This window comes from Stylophora pistillata, chromosome 3 (genome assembly GCF_964205215.1).
Source record: "Stylophora pistillata chromosome 3, jaStyPist1.2, whole genome shotgun sequence".
Taxonomy (NCBI): Eukaryota; Metazoa; Cnidaria; class Anthozoa; order Scleractinia; family Pocilloporidae; genus Stylophora; species Stylophora pistillata.
The window spans coordinates 3,965,001-3,980,000 of record NC_142521.1 but is presented as its reverse complement, the minus strand read 5'-3'; the positions used below and the strand labels follow the sequence as shown (position 1 = coordinate 3,980,000).

Sequence of the window (15,000 nt, the reverse complement as noted above, 5' to 3'; positions counted from 1 at the left end):
TGGACTGGACAAGATAAACCGCCTGACCTGGGATAAAAACAACATGCTGCGTGTGGACTTGGAAGACTTTGAGGGGAGTATGGCATTATGGGGCGAGAATGACGAGTACAAGACGATTCTTGGTTTTTACTCAGGTGAAGCGGTAATTTCTCTCTCATCTTTTCCTCCAACTCCCCCTCCCTCTCAACCCATGTTACATGGGAAGTGCGAATTACCGTAAAGAGGCTTGAACCTTTTTTATATCGATGGCTGTCGAAGAAGACAAATTGATCTTCTTAGCTTAAGTTAATACAATCTAGACCGGCGTAAATCTAAAGGTATTCACCGATGGATCCTGCACAGTTATCCTAACGAAACAATACAAGTTTGATAAGTATCTCGGGAAACTATATTGTATGTTGATCTAAAAGTTCCAGATTTGTTTTTCCTTGTTAAATGGCTCATCGGTGTTCAAGTTAATGAATATTGTTCTTCATGTTAGGAAATTCTGGTGACTCTTTTGGCCCTTTGCATGTATGCCATTCACCACTAAAGATCACGATAACGATCAATGCCCCGATTGTAACTGCGCCATTTCGTACAAGGGAGCCTGGTGGTTTAAGCGTTGTCACGCCTCGAATTTGAATGGCTTGTATCTTCGAGGCCGTCACTCCTCCTTTGCTGATGGTGTGAACTGGAAAACCTGGAAAGGATATCATTACTCCCTGAAGAAAACCGAGATGAAAATAAGACCAGTGGATTTCTGAACAGTCATGTTTATTATATAACCATGACAGTACCAACTTAACGGGAAACGAGTCTGTTCAGAGCGGGTAATGATTTTGATTGGCTAATTGCTTACTTACCTGTTTTTCAGAAACTCTTTCCGGTGTTTAATTCACATTATTAACTCAGCCCGTGACATGGACTGAATTATGTTGTTTTTATTGTAAATGCCTTGCACGGTTTTAATATATTGCACTGTTAATCCCAACACCAAATTGTCACGCCTTAAAAGAGGGCTGTTCTAGATAATGATAATCAGTCCAAAATGCTACAAACTAAGTTTGTAAAAATACTACATATTTAAAAAAGTATGCAAGAAGAAAATAGAGTAACAATAACTCGTGAATAAACACTGAATATCATCTGCTATGTGTTCCCTTGATGATCAAGAAACCTCTTAGAATTAATGGAATCTCCTGTAGTGTATAAATGTGGATTGCAGCAAGAGGAACAAAGCAGTGGACAAAAAAAAAATATAGGCAAGCAGGGGTTGTCATTATAATTATGACAATATTAACTGTACTATTTATCAACAGCTACCACAAACCTGGTATTTAGGTACATCGCATGTCAGGTGTCGATTTTTCACATCCTACTTTCCTACTTAGTGGAGTAACGTGGACGAACAAGATCACTCCATTAAAACAGAGTCATCGCAGGTTAATTTGTTTAAGGCTAAGAGTGAGGAACCATTGACAATATGAACAGCGAGAGGCTGGGGCCTTTAAGCTAAGGTTATCTGATGTTTGGTTTGTGCCCAGTCCATTTTTGGCACGAGCTAGGATCAAGGCGTTCAAATGGATTATGTCGATCGACGATGAAAGTGACGTTATTAATATCAAGCTGTTTTACGGAGCGAAAGTGCAAATTAGGATTTCGCGCTCGATGAGAAGTAAGTGTACAACGTTTACATGTAAAAGTATTTCACCTTCTCAGTCTATAACACTGCTCGGGATTGCCCGCTTTGATCCCGCACAAGAAAAAAAGTGCGTGGAGGGGACTAACAAAGTTAATAAATTTTGGAAAATTTCGGCGACAAAGTCGCAAAAAGCGCAGAAGACGGCTAAAACAGAAAAAAAAACCCACCCTTTTGAGTTTATTGCGCTACAAACACAGTTGGCTTTCTTTCCCAGAAGAGAGAACTGAATGAGTATCGTGACAAGTCCGCAAAGAGGATGTGAAAAAGACAAATGTTTTGCATAGAGCCTGAATAAAATATACACACATCCTCTACCAGTGTTGTTATGTATACAGGTGACTACGGATGACTAAGAATAGATAATGACTGCACGCTCTCCATTTCTGAATCATCTCAAGCAGCAGTGGGAGTCAATTCTTCGAAAGCTCGCGATAGTAATGGAGGAGCTTTGAACATTCTTCTTTTATTACTTTTGTGCAACACTGCGGTGTCTGCCCAGCCTATCGCGAAATTTTTTTCAAGATCAAATACTTTAATCTACTTTAAAATTGGAAAGACATAAAACCGGTCATAACACTTTAGTAAAATTCGAAGAAAATAGTTTTCAAACTTTATAGACATGCCGCTGAAGATGTTAGAAATAATAACCACCGGTTCAAAATATTTTCTCTGTTAATTATTAAAAATGACTTGTTTTGATTCACTTAAGACTCTTTTGCATAGTTTCTATCCACGTTTAATTCTTTCCAGCTTTCTTCAATAGTTTGACTATCTGACCTTTTAAAAAACCCCTCTGAGGATTTCTGTTAAAATATTTTATTGGATATTGTATTTGTTATGTGTTACCAAGATGGAACCAGTCACTCATTTAAACAGCTGCACTGGAAGGTAAGAGTAGTGTTTAGGTTCATTACGTGTTAAACTTTTTGATTTTATAATCATGGTTACCGCTCTTCAAACACTTCTTTAAAGGGTAACAAGACACGATTTTCACTTCTGATACGTCCAAACAGGTACGGATAAACATTTCGTTAGTCACAAGGTAAGGAATATCTTTATGAGCTACTTGTAATATAAATATTGCTTTGACTAGTTTTACTAGTTGGCAGTCTGGTTTCAAATATCATTTATGTCGCACAAGTGCGACCTCCATGACTCCGGTGGTGTAAATGTCGCGACATATTTGTACGACAACTTATGACGCGACCTAAAAAAAATAAGGCCACAGTGCGACCCCTGCCTTATGGGGGAATTAAGAACGATTTTGGACAGAATACCGAGAGTTTAACTGAATGAGAATTTCATACATTTCATTGCATTCTTCAGTTCAAGGTTACTACAAACATAATCTTCATGTTGATCATGTGCAATGCTGTTCTGTCGTTCAAGAGAATTTTTTGGTATATAAGGGATAAATTATTAAAAGTTTGTATTTCAGAAGTGATCTGACATCTTTGTTGTAACTGACACTCCGTCACAGTTTGAAATACGTACACTATTTTTAATCTCGACGATTCACTTGTACATAACACAAACAAAATAGAGAATTAATAATGCGAACTTAAACCCAACGAAACAAAAATACAACGAAAGGAATACGAAAAGCCACAGAAAAATACAAACGAAAGCTTAACTACTTACAAGATCTGTACGGCACTCCGGAATAACAACGACTGAATAAAAATTACAACTACGATGTTATATAGCGGATAAAGGCTAAAACAATAGACTAAACAAGGCTACACAATACTCAAAGGCGATTACATGAAACAACGCTGACAAACTTAATTTACATTTTGACAGCACGAAAAAATACAAACTAATAAATACAGAACTGAACTATCGAGACGAGAACTATTTAAATTAATTACAATTAACAAAGACGAACGACAGAACTGATAAAAAAAAATAACTCTCGTGGCTACATTTGTCGTTAGCAAGTCTGTAACTTGTTTAACCTGCATCGCAGCTCAGTCATTAGACGAGCACACTGATCCACAAAAACAATGAAGCAAACTTTTAGCACGTCTCTTCACAGGCGGCCCAAGCGTACTATATAAAAGACTCTCCAGGGGATCGTTAGGAAGGTTGTGAAGTTTGCCTTATTGTAAAGGAGGATTAGTCGGGTATCCCATTAGCCCTTGCGCGTTATTATCGAAGAGAAGGTGTCACATTGCATCGAATTCGAGTGCACGCGCTGGAAAGTCGACTGAATTAAAACGGCTGTTTGTCCTTATTCAGGAGCACGGAAGGTGATTTGAACGGTTTTATGTATTCTTGTAACAGTTAAGTTGACTTATGCACTTTAGTACTTGAACTTGCTCTACTCTAAATAGAAAAAAAAACGCCTTTGTTATGAGTGGTATGCACGACTGAGTGGCTTTGTTTATGCGCTTTACTTCAACGTTTGATTGATATTTGCCTGTTGTGCTATGATTGGCGGGTACTTAAGCATATTATTCCATCTGGCGGTCCCTGAATAATGGCACTTTTCAATATTAGCGAAGGTCGCTTTAGCCTCCAAATTTTGTAGGAATGTGTGGCCGTTGAAAATTGGAACTGGCTTATCCCAGACTTGCCTTGGGTCTTCCAAGGCTTGGCAAGGTCATCAGTAGGGATGTCTGAGTAATTGTTTTAACGAGTGGTCGTAAAGGGTTGATAGCGGTCTGCCAGAGTACATTTCCTTCAACACTGGCTTTAATTGCATGATAACAAGACTGATTTAAATGTGAGGGAATTTTCTTGAACTTAATGTCTTATCTAAATAGAAGAAGAATTGTATACAGAGTTGTTTGTTTAACATACAATCCAGGAAAATAAGTGCAAGTAATTTTTTTTTCTGAGAGGCAATTTCATAATATAAGGTTTATTTTAAAAGTATTTTTTTTACAGATTTCAAACTAATTGTTGGTATTTTTGTGTGAAAATTCAACAGCAGTAATAAATATTATGCAACAATGCATTATCATCAACCAGTGGGGGTTGAAAATTTGTTAGTATTGCACAGACAAGGAAAATCATGTCAATAATACCATTTTTACAAAAAGTAACGGGGACAAAATCTAAAATATGATAGTTCTTAATCATTTCAATTGCCCTTTCTAGGTGGATCCTTAAGGTTGCAATTCTTCTAGTCTCAAGAAGTTGTCTTTCCCTAAACTGTTCTGACTCATTCATCAACTCGTTATTCTTCTTAATACTATCAATGTTAAAAGCTCTCTGGCTGCACAGTATTTCAAATTATTTCCTAGCATGTCTTACTTCCTGGAGCAGTTTCTCGAGTTCACTTATTTTCTCATGTAGACATGATATCTTCACTTCAAACTGTTGTTCATGTTAAGCTCGTCCTCCTTGCTTTCCTGTGGTTCTTGATGGTTAACAGAAAAATCTTCATGTAGTCGAGTACTTTCAAATGGTTGACAGAATTCAAGCTCATCATCTTCTGCAACATCGGTATCTGTAGTTAAATTTAGTTTCCTCGATGTTTTGCTTTTGATTGTGTCCATGGCTTCCCCTCTACAACAAGGCCTCTTTCTTTCCTTTTGTTGCGCCGTAAAGCACAAACTTTGTGGGATCAGCTCCAGGCTTCAGCCGTATCCCGTTTCATCCAAGGGTTTTTATAAAACATTCCTTCGCAAAATGTTTCTTACATAAGTAGGAATTCTTTCTTAGCGGTTTGTTCGAACGTTTGATCGTAACCAGCCATGTTTGTAGCAATTCCTTGTTCGACAACGGCAACGAGTGCCACGATAATTTCTTTGATTCTTCTTTATTGCGGCGACTGTTGCACCCGTACGCAATACAATGTCTAACCATGACGAGAACACGCTGTATCCTTAAGAAAATGAATAAAAATGCCTCCAAACGTATCCGTTTGCTTCGATTTTACTTGAAAGTTTTACCTGTGTGACCCGATAACCTTGTTTCAAAACTTCAAAGTCCGCTGAGCTCTCGCACAGTGGGCGTAAAGGCGATAAGGGCTACTGGCGCCAAAATTTTGACGTCTTTCCTCGACTGGTGTATCACCCGGCCCGCTTTTGATCGATCAATAGCCTTTGCTATCTGTATTAAATGCCCCTTTTAGTACATCTGTGTAAAGGTTTGCTTCTGAATTAAGGTTAGTATCTTGTGATGGAGTGTTTTCTTTATTTCTTTTGGTAACTCGAGTCGCTTGCCACTTCTTCAGAAGACTGGCTTTTCACGGCGATTTTTCCTTTCGTCGGGTAGCAACTGCAATTACAATTTGAGACTTGTAAGTCTGGCCAGGGAATTTCTGGGATGTTGTCGTTTCCTTCATATTCGTCATATGGTCGAATATCCGAAGCGGCAAGAGACCGATTTTCGACGCAATCGAAGTATTTATTTAATCACTTTCACCAGAGTGTGGTGAGGGTCATACAACAGAGCGAGACTCCGAATTAAGTGCGCCCAATATCCCACCCATCCCACCCCAGGGGAGGACATCCATCACACAGTAATGTCGTGTGTGGGAAGTTAACGCTTCTTACCCCAACCCTGCATGAGAAGGGACCTCCATTTATTCGTCCCTATCCGAGAAGACTAGAATATCTAACCATTTCTTGATGTTATAGAAAGGTGGTAAGTTCTTCTCAATTATTATAAGACCCTGAGTGTTAGTCCGGCCGGAGTGAAGTCGAAGATTATAAGCAATGAACGTCTTCGATCTTCGCTTTCATCCTCAAGCTGTTTGGGTAAATTGAAAGAATATCACATTGAGAAGCCTGGAAGTCCCGGACAACAAGCCAAATTGGAAAGTTTGATGTAAGTCTGACCATCCAAATCCAACCAGTTGACATAAATTAGTGGCGAACGCGAGAGCATTTCGCTGTTGATCTCAACTACCTCCATCTCGACTGAGTAATCACATGACTAGAGCGACTCGATAATATAGTTCGAAGCGTGGAATTGTGGGATACCTGACTAATCCTCCTTTCCCTATTGTCAAACAACACCGCCTTGGGAGTCGTGCATGTAATTCGACTCGACGCGCTTTGATATTTGAATCCCGTATTAAGGGCAAAAGGATTACGCGTACCTACAAAGCAATTTAGCCAGAATGGATGGTAAAACGGAGCGGCTCTCGGATCGATGCAGCGGAATTTGGAAACTTTTGCCGCTGGAACGGGTAGGTAGTAGCTAAGCGCTCTCGCGGGTGGAAATTTGAGGGAGATCGGTTGACTTTTGTGGAATTTATCGGCCTTCGAGTGGTACGGGACCGGTTGAAGTTTCCAGCCTTGAGTATTTTTATACACGGTTGACCGGTAACACCACACGCATTACAAAGAAAGTCGCCAAAACAGCGTTAAAGGGACCGTAAACGACAAAGAAGCTACGGAGAAAAGGAAAAGAGAATTCATACGATATATTCCTCGCTTTCATTTTCCTTTTTAATTTTTTCTTGATTTTTTTTATAATTTTTCCTTTTTTACAGTTGACTGTTGACACCGAACGCGTTACAAAGCAAGTCACCAAAACAGCGTTAAAGCGACCGTTGGCAACAAAGCGGCTAAGGAAAAAAGGTAAGGAGACTTGCATGTTTTATTCCTCGCTTTTATTATCCTTCTGAATTTTTTCTTCTTTTTTCTTTTCAATTTGTCGTTTTTTTAACGGTCCACAACTACGCTTGAAATTCGATCTTAATACACAGTACGCTTAGGCCGCCTGTGCTAACATATAAACGCCGAACACCTGCCCAACATTTGGTATCGTTCAAATTTTCAAGAAAACATATTTTTGAGTTTACCATTTTTAATTCATAGCGATGCAGTTCAAGTTTTTCCTTCAAGCGACCACCAATAGTCTCTTTATTTTTCTTGGAAGTATTCTCCCACCATGTTTTTGTTACACTGGTGAGTACAAATCCTCTTTTAAACTTCTTGTATTTCATCTTTCTGGCGTCGTTTCCTCGAAACCATTATAGACGAACTACATACGTTGAATGTCGATCAAAGCAAGTAATCTTTAAGCAGACACTCCCGTTAACTAACTCAAAATGTTTCCTATTATGGAATCTAAGAAACAAGTTATGATGAAAACTCAACAAGCTTTAAATAGTCGTCTGTACAAACTAGTAGACAATGTGCTTATTTATCGTGTTTGCAAAAAAGCTTCCCAGCATGCGCATAAAAGGCTCAAATTGATGAAAAAACAATCAATTAACAGGTGTCGCGGTTTGATAATTATCGCTATGAACTGAAATATTCCCGACATTTTCCTCAATATTTCCTTTCCGCTGATTTACTCACCCGCAAAGATAATTTTGTGCTAATGAAAACCTCTCAGTTTGAATTGAATTTTTAAAAGATGAACATCCCCTCCAGGGAAAACTCGGTAAGGTCCTCAGGCAGTTTTAAAATGAAGTTGTTTAGTAGGCCTTCTTTCATCAGTGAAAATAAGAAATTAAGAGGGAGTGGAAACTAAAGAATGTATTCGTTTTGTCTACCATAGGAGACGATTGTCGAAACATTATATTCAAGGACCCAATACCAAACATGGTCATGACAAATCACGTGATCAAAAGTACAGAGGTGCCCAATGAAGGTAGCTGCAGAGTGATGTGTTATATGGAGCCTAACTGTGTCTCTATCAATATTGGACCGGTAGCGGGAGCAAGCTAAAAATGCGAGTTGAACAACGCTACCGAGGAAAACCATACTCCATTTCGTCTTGTCAATAAACCAGATTATACATTTCTTGCAATCAAGGTAACATTTTACATTTTTACGTAACTAGGGGGAGTCAGACCCAGAGGAGTTTGTTTTACTTTCTGGGGCTAAATTGATCTTATTCTTCATACAAGGAAAAGTTGAACGAAGTTTATTTGTTTTTGTCAACAGAATCCTTGCAGTAGTAGACCATGTTTGAACAATGGAACCTGTCAAGCTGGATTCACCAATAAAGGTTTTCGTTGCATCTGTCGGGAAAGATTCACGGGGGAAACCTGCCAAGTTAAAGGTGAAATGCCTGGATTTTGCTACGCGAGGAGTTGCTCGCTAAAGGTCCAAACTTGACTTCAAGAACAAAATATTAACCACTGAAGTTAGACTAAAAAAGAAAGGCCTATAACTATAGCTTTAAACGAACATAGCTAATTATTTTTTTGGAAAAAGAAATGGTATTGGTTAGTGTTCAGAATTAAGTTCAAGTATTGACCAGTGGAAAAAAAAGTGAAGGCAACGAAAAAGCAGTCAACATCTAAACAATTAAAGTTAGTGATTTGTTGGTTTTTTTCTTTTTTTTTTTTAATTGATTTTCAGTCAAAAGAAACTGTGCCGAGATCTATATATCTGGCGAAAAGACTGATGGTATGTACACCGTTAAACCGGACAATTTGCCTGCTTTTAATGTGTACTGTGACCAAACAACAGCTGGTGGAGGATGGACAGTGTTCCAGAAGAGACTGGACGGCTCGGTTGATTTCTACCGCGACTGGACCGATTACAAATGTGGTTTTGGTGACTTGAATGGTGAATTTTGGCTCGGACTAGACAAGATTCACCGCCTGACCTCACATGACAACAACATACTGCGTGTAGACTTGGAAGACTTTGAAGGGAATACTGTCTATGCCGAATATAGCGAGTTTCGTATCAAGAGTGAAAAGGACAAGTTCAGGCTGATTCGCGGTTCTTATTCAGGTAAAACGGTATTTTTTTCCTTTCATTACGACGGGGGAAAAGAGTGTGAATTAAAGTAAAGGTCAAATTCTTTTACAGCAATGGCCTTCTAAGATGGAAAAAAATGATAAGCTAAGCTCACCGAAATAGAATCCTAGACAGCACATACCAGACTTTGATGAAACCTGAAAGTGTTCGCAGATGGTAGGTTGCAAAATAAAGAATGCTGGAATTCGGAACCGGAACCAGAATACTCGGAATACCCGGAGTTCCGGAATGACCGAAAAATAATAAATTTTAAAGAAAATAAAAGTAAATTAATAGATAAATAAGAATATTGACGATTAAAAATTAATGGTGAATTCGCAACTCAATTAAACAATTTAATACAAACGTTTTGAGAGATTATCAGTTACTCGACACCGTTTCGCGTTTATTATATATACCTTGAATATATATCTTGGAATATAAACCTTGTTTAGAAGAACCCATCACTACAACGTTTGCATTCAAAGGTATATATTCAAGGCATATATAGTAAACGCGAAAAGGTGTCGAGTAACTGACGATCTCTCAATTTTAACTATAGACGGCTTGTCTTAATAGTAGCTGCTTTGATACCTCCCAGTGTGTGGTTAATAATTATTTAAGGCATGACGAGCTTTGCTCAAGAAAAAAATTCTCAGCAGGCATCGTAAACTGATGCCGAGGTTTGGGGAAGAAGGCGTTGGGTGGATGTCATCACATTAATTACACCACAATGTAATTAAACAGATTAGCGTCCACGAATCCACGAGAGATACGCGATTGCGTGCGAGTTAACGCGGGGTCATCTGTTGGCGATGAAAATCAAAATCATGAAATGAAATGAAGTTTGTTGTGCGCGTAATGGTCATAAAATACTGCGTTTTCTCTGTTTCTGCCTGTTTCCTTATAACGACATTTTTAATCACGTAGTCTTTCAAAGATCCTTCCTTTTCACAGAAGAGGCAATACCGGCGAGGCGCCGTATTCGAAAAGCCTCTCTTTCGATTATTTAGGTATGATTCTTTCGCTTAGTTTGCCATAAAACAGTAACAAAAGATATCGCAATTTTCATGTGCCGTACGACCTGAATAACAACCGTATCGAATTTCCAGTATTGCGTCACTTGGTGGATCGATCAGTGTTCACGCTTTGCGATCGTAGTACACGATGTTATTTGTTTTGGTACAAAACCTGTGGCGGTCGCACGACTTGGCCTCGTATCCTGGTTAAATTCTTACCAATATTATAATATTAAACCTCGACGAGATTTTTCATGTCGAAATGTCGAAAAGCATCATGTTTTCGATTTCGAAACCATTCGAAATGAAGTCATAGAGGCAGTCGGATTTTCGACGTGCGGGTTTCCACCGGCTAACTTAACCACGCAGAGTCTTTGCAGGATTACAAGTGCCACACTTGACCCTTGCAAGCATTGGTATCTACTTTTGAAAGAGGTATGTGACGTTCATTTGCGTAAATATTTCAAATGCGATGTATTTAAGATATTTCCCGACGAAATCCAAAGTGTGGCGACACGGGAACTTCAGCCCGCCAACTCATCGTTCGAAGTAGTGTGGTTAGCCAGGATTCCCGACCTCGTTCACGTTGTGTTCACGTTCGGTCTAATAGCTGGTCTATCTTCTTCGTAATAAACAATCCCCGACGAACTTATTAAATCTGCGGGATTTATGACTATCGTAAATCTGGTGAACTCCGCCACGCTAGACTTTGAGCCCGAAGGCGCGAAAAATTTCTCTTTTGGCGCCAAACTCAGTCACGACTCCGAAGAGCTCGCTTCCTAACTTACCGAAAGATCAGCTAGAGTAAATTCCCTTGGAGTGGAACTGAAGAAGCTTCGAACACAGATTTCTCATCTCGAATCAGCATGGAGTCAATTTTACAGACCCTTTTTTCCACCTCAATGTTCGTACCTTGTCGTGGTGAGGTGGCTTGAGTGCCTCAATGACCAATTGCAATACAATGCCTTTAAAGAATTCAGCTTCAGTTGGTGGGCTGTATTTTCTGCAAGGTAGAGGCCAGACTAACACGGACTTTGTCATTGTAGTTATTGTTATGATTATTATAATTATCATTATTATTAATGATTTTGTTATTGTTATCATTATCTTTATGATTGTGATTGAATCATTTTCAAAATGAAATAGGCTGCTCAATGAGGATGGCATGCTGAGGCAAGTAGATTTTCATTTATTTACCCCCCTCCTCCCAAGTAGAAATTCAAGTGTTTCTGATAGTTTTTCTCTTCAATAGATTGTTAGAATGCAGAAGATTTTCTAAGACACATTGTTCAGAGAGCTTGTCTTAAGTAGTTGTTTTCTGATTCAAAACCACCTGCCTAGTTCTGTTTCTCTTGGGTAGTTAGTCCATGGACTGTTGTTATCTGATGGCAGAACTAACAGGTGGATCTGTTTCTCTTGGGTAGTCAGTCCATTATGGGTTGTTGTTATCTGATGGCAGAACCACCAATCTGATCTGTTTCTCTTGGGTAGTCAGTCTATGGACTGTTGTTATCTGATGGCAGAACCAGTCCCTATTTTTTTCAGCTCTATGCTGTCAGTCTTTTATGGACAGTTATTTTTATCTGATGGCAGTTTTAGCTTGCTCTTTTTGTTTTGAAAAATGTGTTGCTTATGCTGTTTGTCACGTATCATCTGTTATTAGTCGGAGGCACTTTGGTCAATCAATGCTATCATTGTCTTCATTATTATTATAATTGTTAATTCAGCTGCTACTCTTCTCTCTTTGCCACAGGGCCCACTACAGACAGCACTAGCTTAATGAAGTCCCAAAACCTTTCACAATGAGCCAACTCAAGAATTGCAGTCCTGAACAGTTTTTGGGGTTTTCCTGGCTTTTCTTGAGATTATTTTGTCTCAGTTTCAATTACTTGGATACTCATTCAGCTGGACTAACAATAACACCATTTTGTTCATAGATAAACATTGAAATAATCATAATAGTAATATAAATGATAATAATAATGATTTGTTATTGTTATCATTATCATTATCTTTATGATTGTGATCATCATTTTCAAATTGAAATAGGCTGCTCAGTGAGGATGGCATGCTGAGGCAAGTAGATTTTCATTTAATTCCTCCCCCCTCCCCCCAAATAGAAATTCAAGTGTTTCTGATAGTTTGTCTCTTCAATAGATTGTTAGAATGCAGAAGATTTTCTAAGACACATTGTACAGAGGTCTTAAATAGTTGTTTTCGGATTCAAAACCACCTGCCTAGTTCTGTTTCTCTTGGTTAGTTAGTCCATGGACTGTTGTTATCTGATGGCAGAACTAACAGGTGGATCTGTTTCTCTTGGGTAGTCAGTCCATTATGGGCTGTTGTTATCTGATGGCAGAACCACCGATCTGTTCTGTTTCTCTTGGGTGGTCAGTCTATGGACTGTTGTTATCTGATGGCAGAACCAGTCCCTATTTTTTTTTTCAGCTCTATGCTGTCAGTCTTTTATGGACAGTTATTTTTATCTGATGGCAGTTTTAGCTTGCTCTTTTTGTTTTGAAAAGTGTGTTGCTTATGCTGTTTGTCACGTATCATCTGTTATTAGTCATAGGGTGACTTTGGTCAATCAATGCTATCATTGTCCTTAGTATTATTATTATTAATTCAGCTGCTACTCTTCTCTCTTTGACACAGGGCCCACTACAGACAGCACTAGCTTAATGAAGTCCCAAAACCTTTCACAATGAGCCAACTCAAGAATTGCAGTCCTGAACAGTTTTTGGGGTTTTTCTGTCTTTTCTTAATTTGTTTTTGCCCCAGTTTCAATCACTTGGATACTCATTCAGCTAGACTAACAATAACACTATTTTGTTCATAGATAAACATTGAAATAATCATAATAGTAATATGAATGATAATAATAATGATTAGATTAATGGAAATAATCATAGGAATTATAACCATCAGGATAATGAACATTATTTCTCTAACTATTGTAAATATTTTTATCATTATTATTATTATTATTATCATTATTATTGTTATCACTGTTATTATTATTATTATCATTATTATTGGTATCAATGTTATTATTATTTTCATCATGAATTATTAGAGATGCTTGGAAAAAAATGATCTATAGTTCCCTCCAACTCATTATTCTTTCAGTTAAGTGAATTAAGACTTTGTGAACAGTTACTGCTTTATTCTGTCATTCCTGATGACCATAGAAATGTTGAAAGTCCACAGATATTATCCCTCTAAGAGTTTCTCCAGGTGTTTTTTTTTTCTTCTGAATTTGGTTACAACAGAATGAAGGGCATCAGAGTATTGTGCGCCCAGCTAGACATGAATTGCATTAATATTACAGGGTCATTTTGCTGTATTCAGGGTTTAATCTTAGCCTTCTACAGACAAGTTTGTTCCTCTAAATGCAAAACACATTTTACAAACTTACAAAAACTGCCAAGAAACAGCTACTAAATTTATGGAAACATGACGAACAAGTCAATTAGACTGTGTACTACACATCATTGAAATCAAAGTATCACTTTAGGAACATAAAATCGCATTTTTAGTTTCCCATTTTTAGTGCCTGAGAAAAGATCAGGCCACCAGATTACTTCAAATTCCCTGGTTGCTCGTCCATCTCAATTGCCAACAACCATTTTAGTTTACTGGGTGAGAATCGTGCTTGATTTCTTGCCCCATGCTCTTTAATTGGCCGCCTGTAAAGCTTGTTGAGAGTTTAACAGCTACTACTTGCAGCAACCTCCATATTCCCCCGATAGCTTTTCTTAACTCTAATGGTACAGAACTTTGATGACTCAGGCCAGAAATAACATCATTCACTCTACCATCCCTGTAATAAAAAACTTTGGATTTTTCTCTCCATACAGGGGGCCGCAAATGTATTTTTACCCTCGCACGTTTATAAAAGCATTCGGCATGCCTGCTAACAAAGCTTGGATGTATGTTTCAGGAACTTAGTATCTTTCAACTCGACACCATTTGCCTGAAACCAAAATAATAATTACGAAAGTTAAGAGATTATTTACTTCTGGAGTGAAATGTACTAAATGATTTGCCCTTTCAAACATAAACCTGAGTTATCAGGTTTTGTCAATCACAAAATTACACGCCGGGTTATTAGTATTCCTTGGGGACCTTCCTATATTATCATAAATATCAAAGACAAGCAGGTCATTTAGCTAGGTAATCTATGTTAAAAACCGCGCTGTACAGCACTTAGAATTATTTTCCTCACTCATTTTTCTCACACTGCAACTTCGCGTACAACGCAATTATTACTACGCAGTCATATCTGGTGTCCAATTGGGAGAAGAGCTTATTATTTTTGTTTTAGAGGTGAATTGCGATTTCTTGTATGTCCCCTATTTCGTCGAAGAAAAGCTCGAACAAATACTGAAAGTAATGAGTAAGTCACTATGAACAACTAGTGCAAAGTGACAGCACTATCGAGCCAAACTGAGAACTGTTCTTTAATGATTTTTAACGTGAACCACCAATTCTTACTATTTTTAATTTCTGCGTTTTAATAGACTTTGACATGTTCTTGAGAAGATATTGAATCGGTTAGCGCTGTTGTTCCCTTCTAAATTAATTTGGTGGAAGCGCCTCAGAAGACACTGGTTTAACTAAAACCATGTTG

At 38.2% G+C, this 15,000-nt stretch overlaps 1 protein-coding gene, 1 long non-coding RNA gene and 1 pseudogene across 3 annotated transcripts in view; all 3 read left to right on the top strand.

Annotated features, from left to right (window-relative positions):
- The window catches only part of LOC148734161 (microfibril-associated glycoprotein 4-like), a 1,842-nt pseudogene extending 1,096 nt beyond the window's left edge, over positions 1-746 (top strand).
- A 5,485-nt stretch (positions 747-6,231) lies between these two features.
- LOC111340228 (techylectin-5A) overlaps positions 6,232-15,000 on the top strand; it is an 18,957-nt gene continuing 10,188 nt past the window's right edge. The window contains 6 exon segments of the mRNA XM_088752381.1: positions 6,232-6,830; positions 7,137-7,224; positions 7,465-7,554; positions 8,153-8,409; positions 8,542-8,659; positions 8,962-9,342. Coding sequence (XP_088608507.1) covers positions 6,762-6,830; positions 7,137-7,224; positions 7,465-7,554; positions 8,153-8,409; positions 8,542-8,659; positions 8,962-9,342 — 1,003 coding nt within the window. The 5' untranslated portion in view covers positions 6,232-6,761.
- The window catches only part of LOC148734160 (uncharacterized), a 5,910-nt gene continuing 813 nt past the window's right edge, over positions 9,904-15,000 (top strand). The window contains exons 1-3 of one of the 2 annotated variants that reach the window (XR_015998494.1): positions 9,904-10,802; positions 11,514-11,540; positions 12,121-15,000. The exon at positions 12,121-15,000 is cut by the window's right edge and continues 813 nt beyond it. This is a non-coding gene — a long non-coding RNA (uncharacterized LOC148734160). Of the gene's footprint in view, positions 10,803-10,829; positions 11,541-12,120 lie in introns of those variants that run through there. The other variant, XR_015998493.1, reaches the window with a different exon arrangement.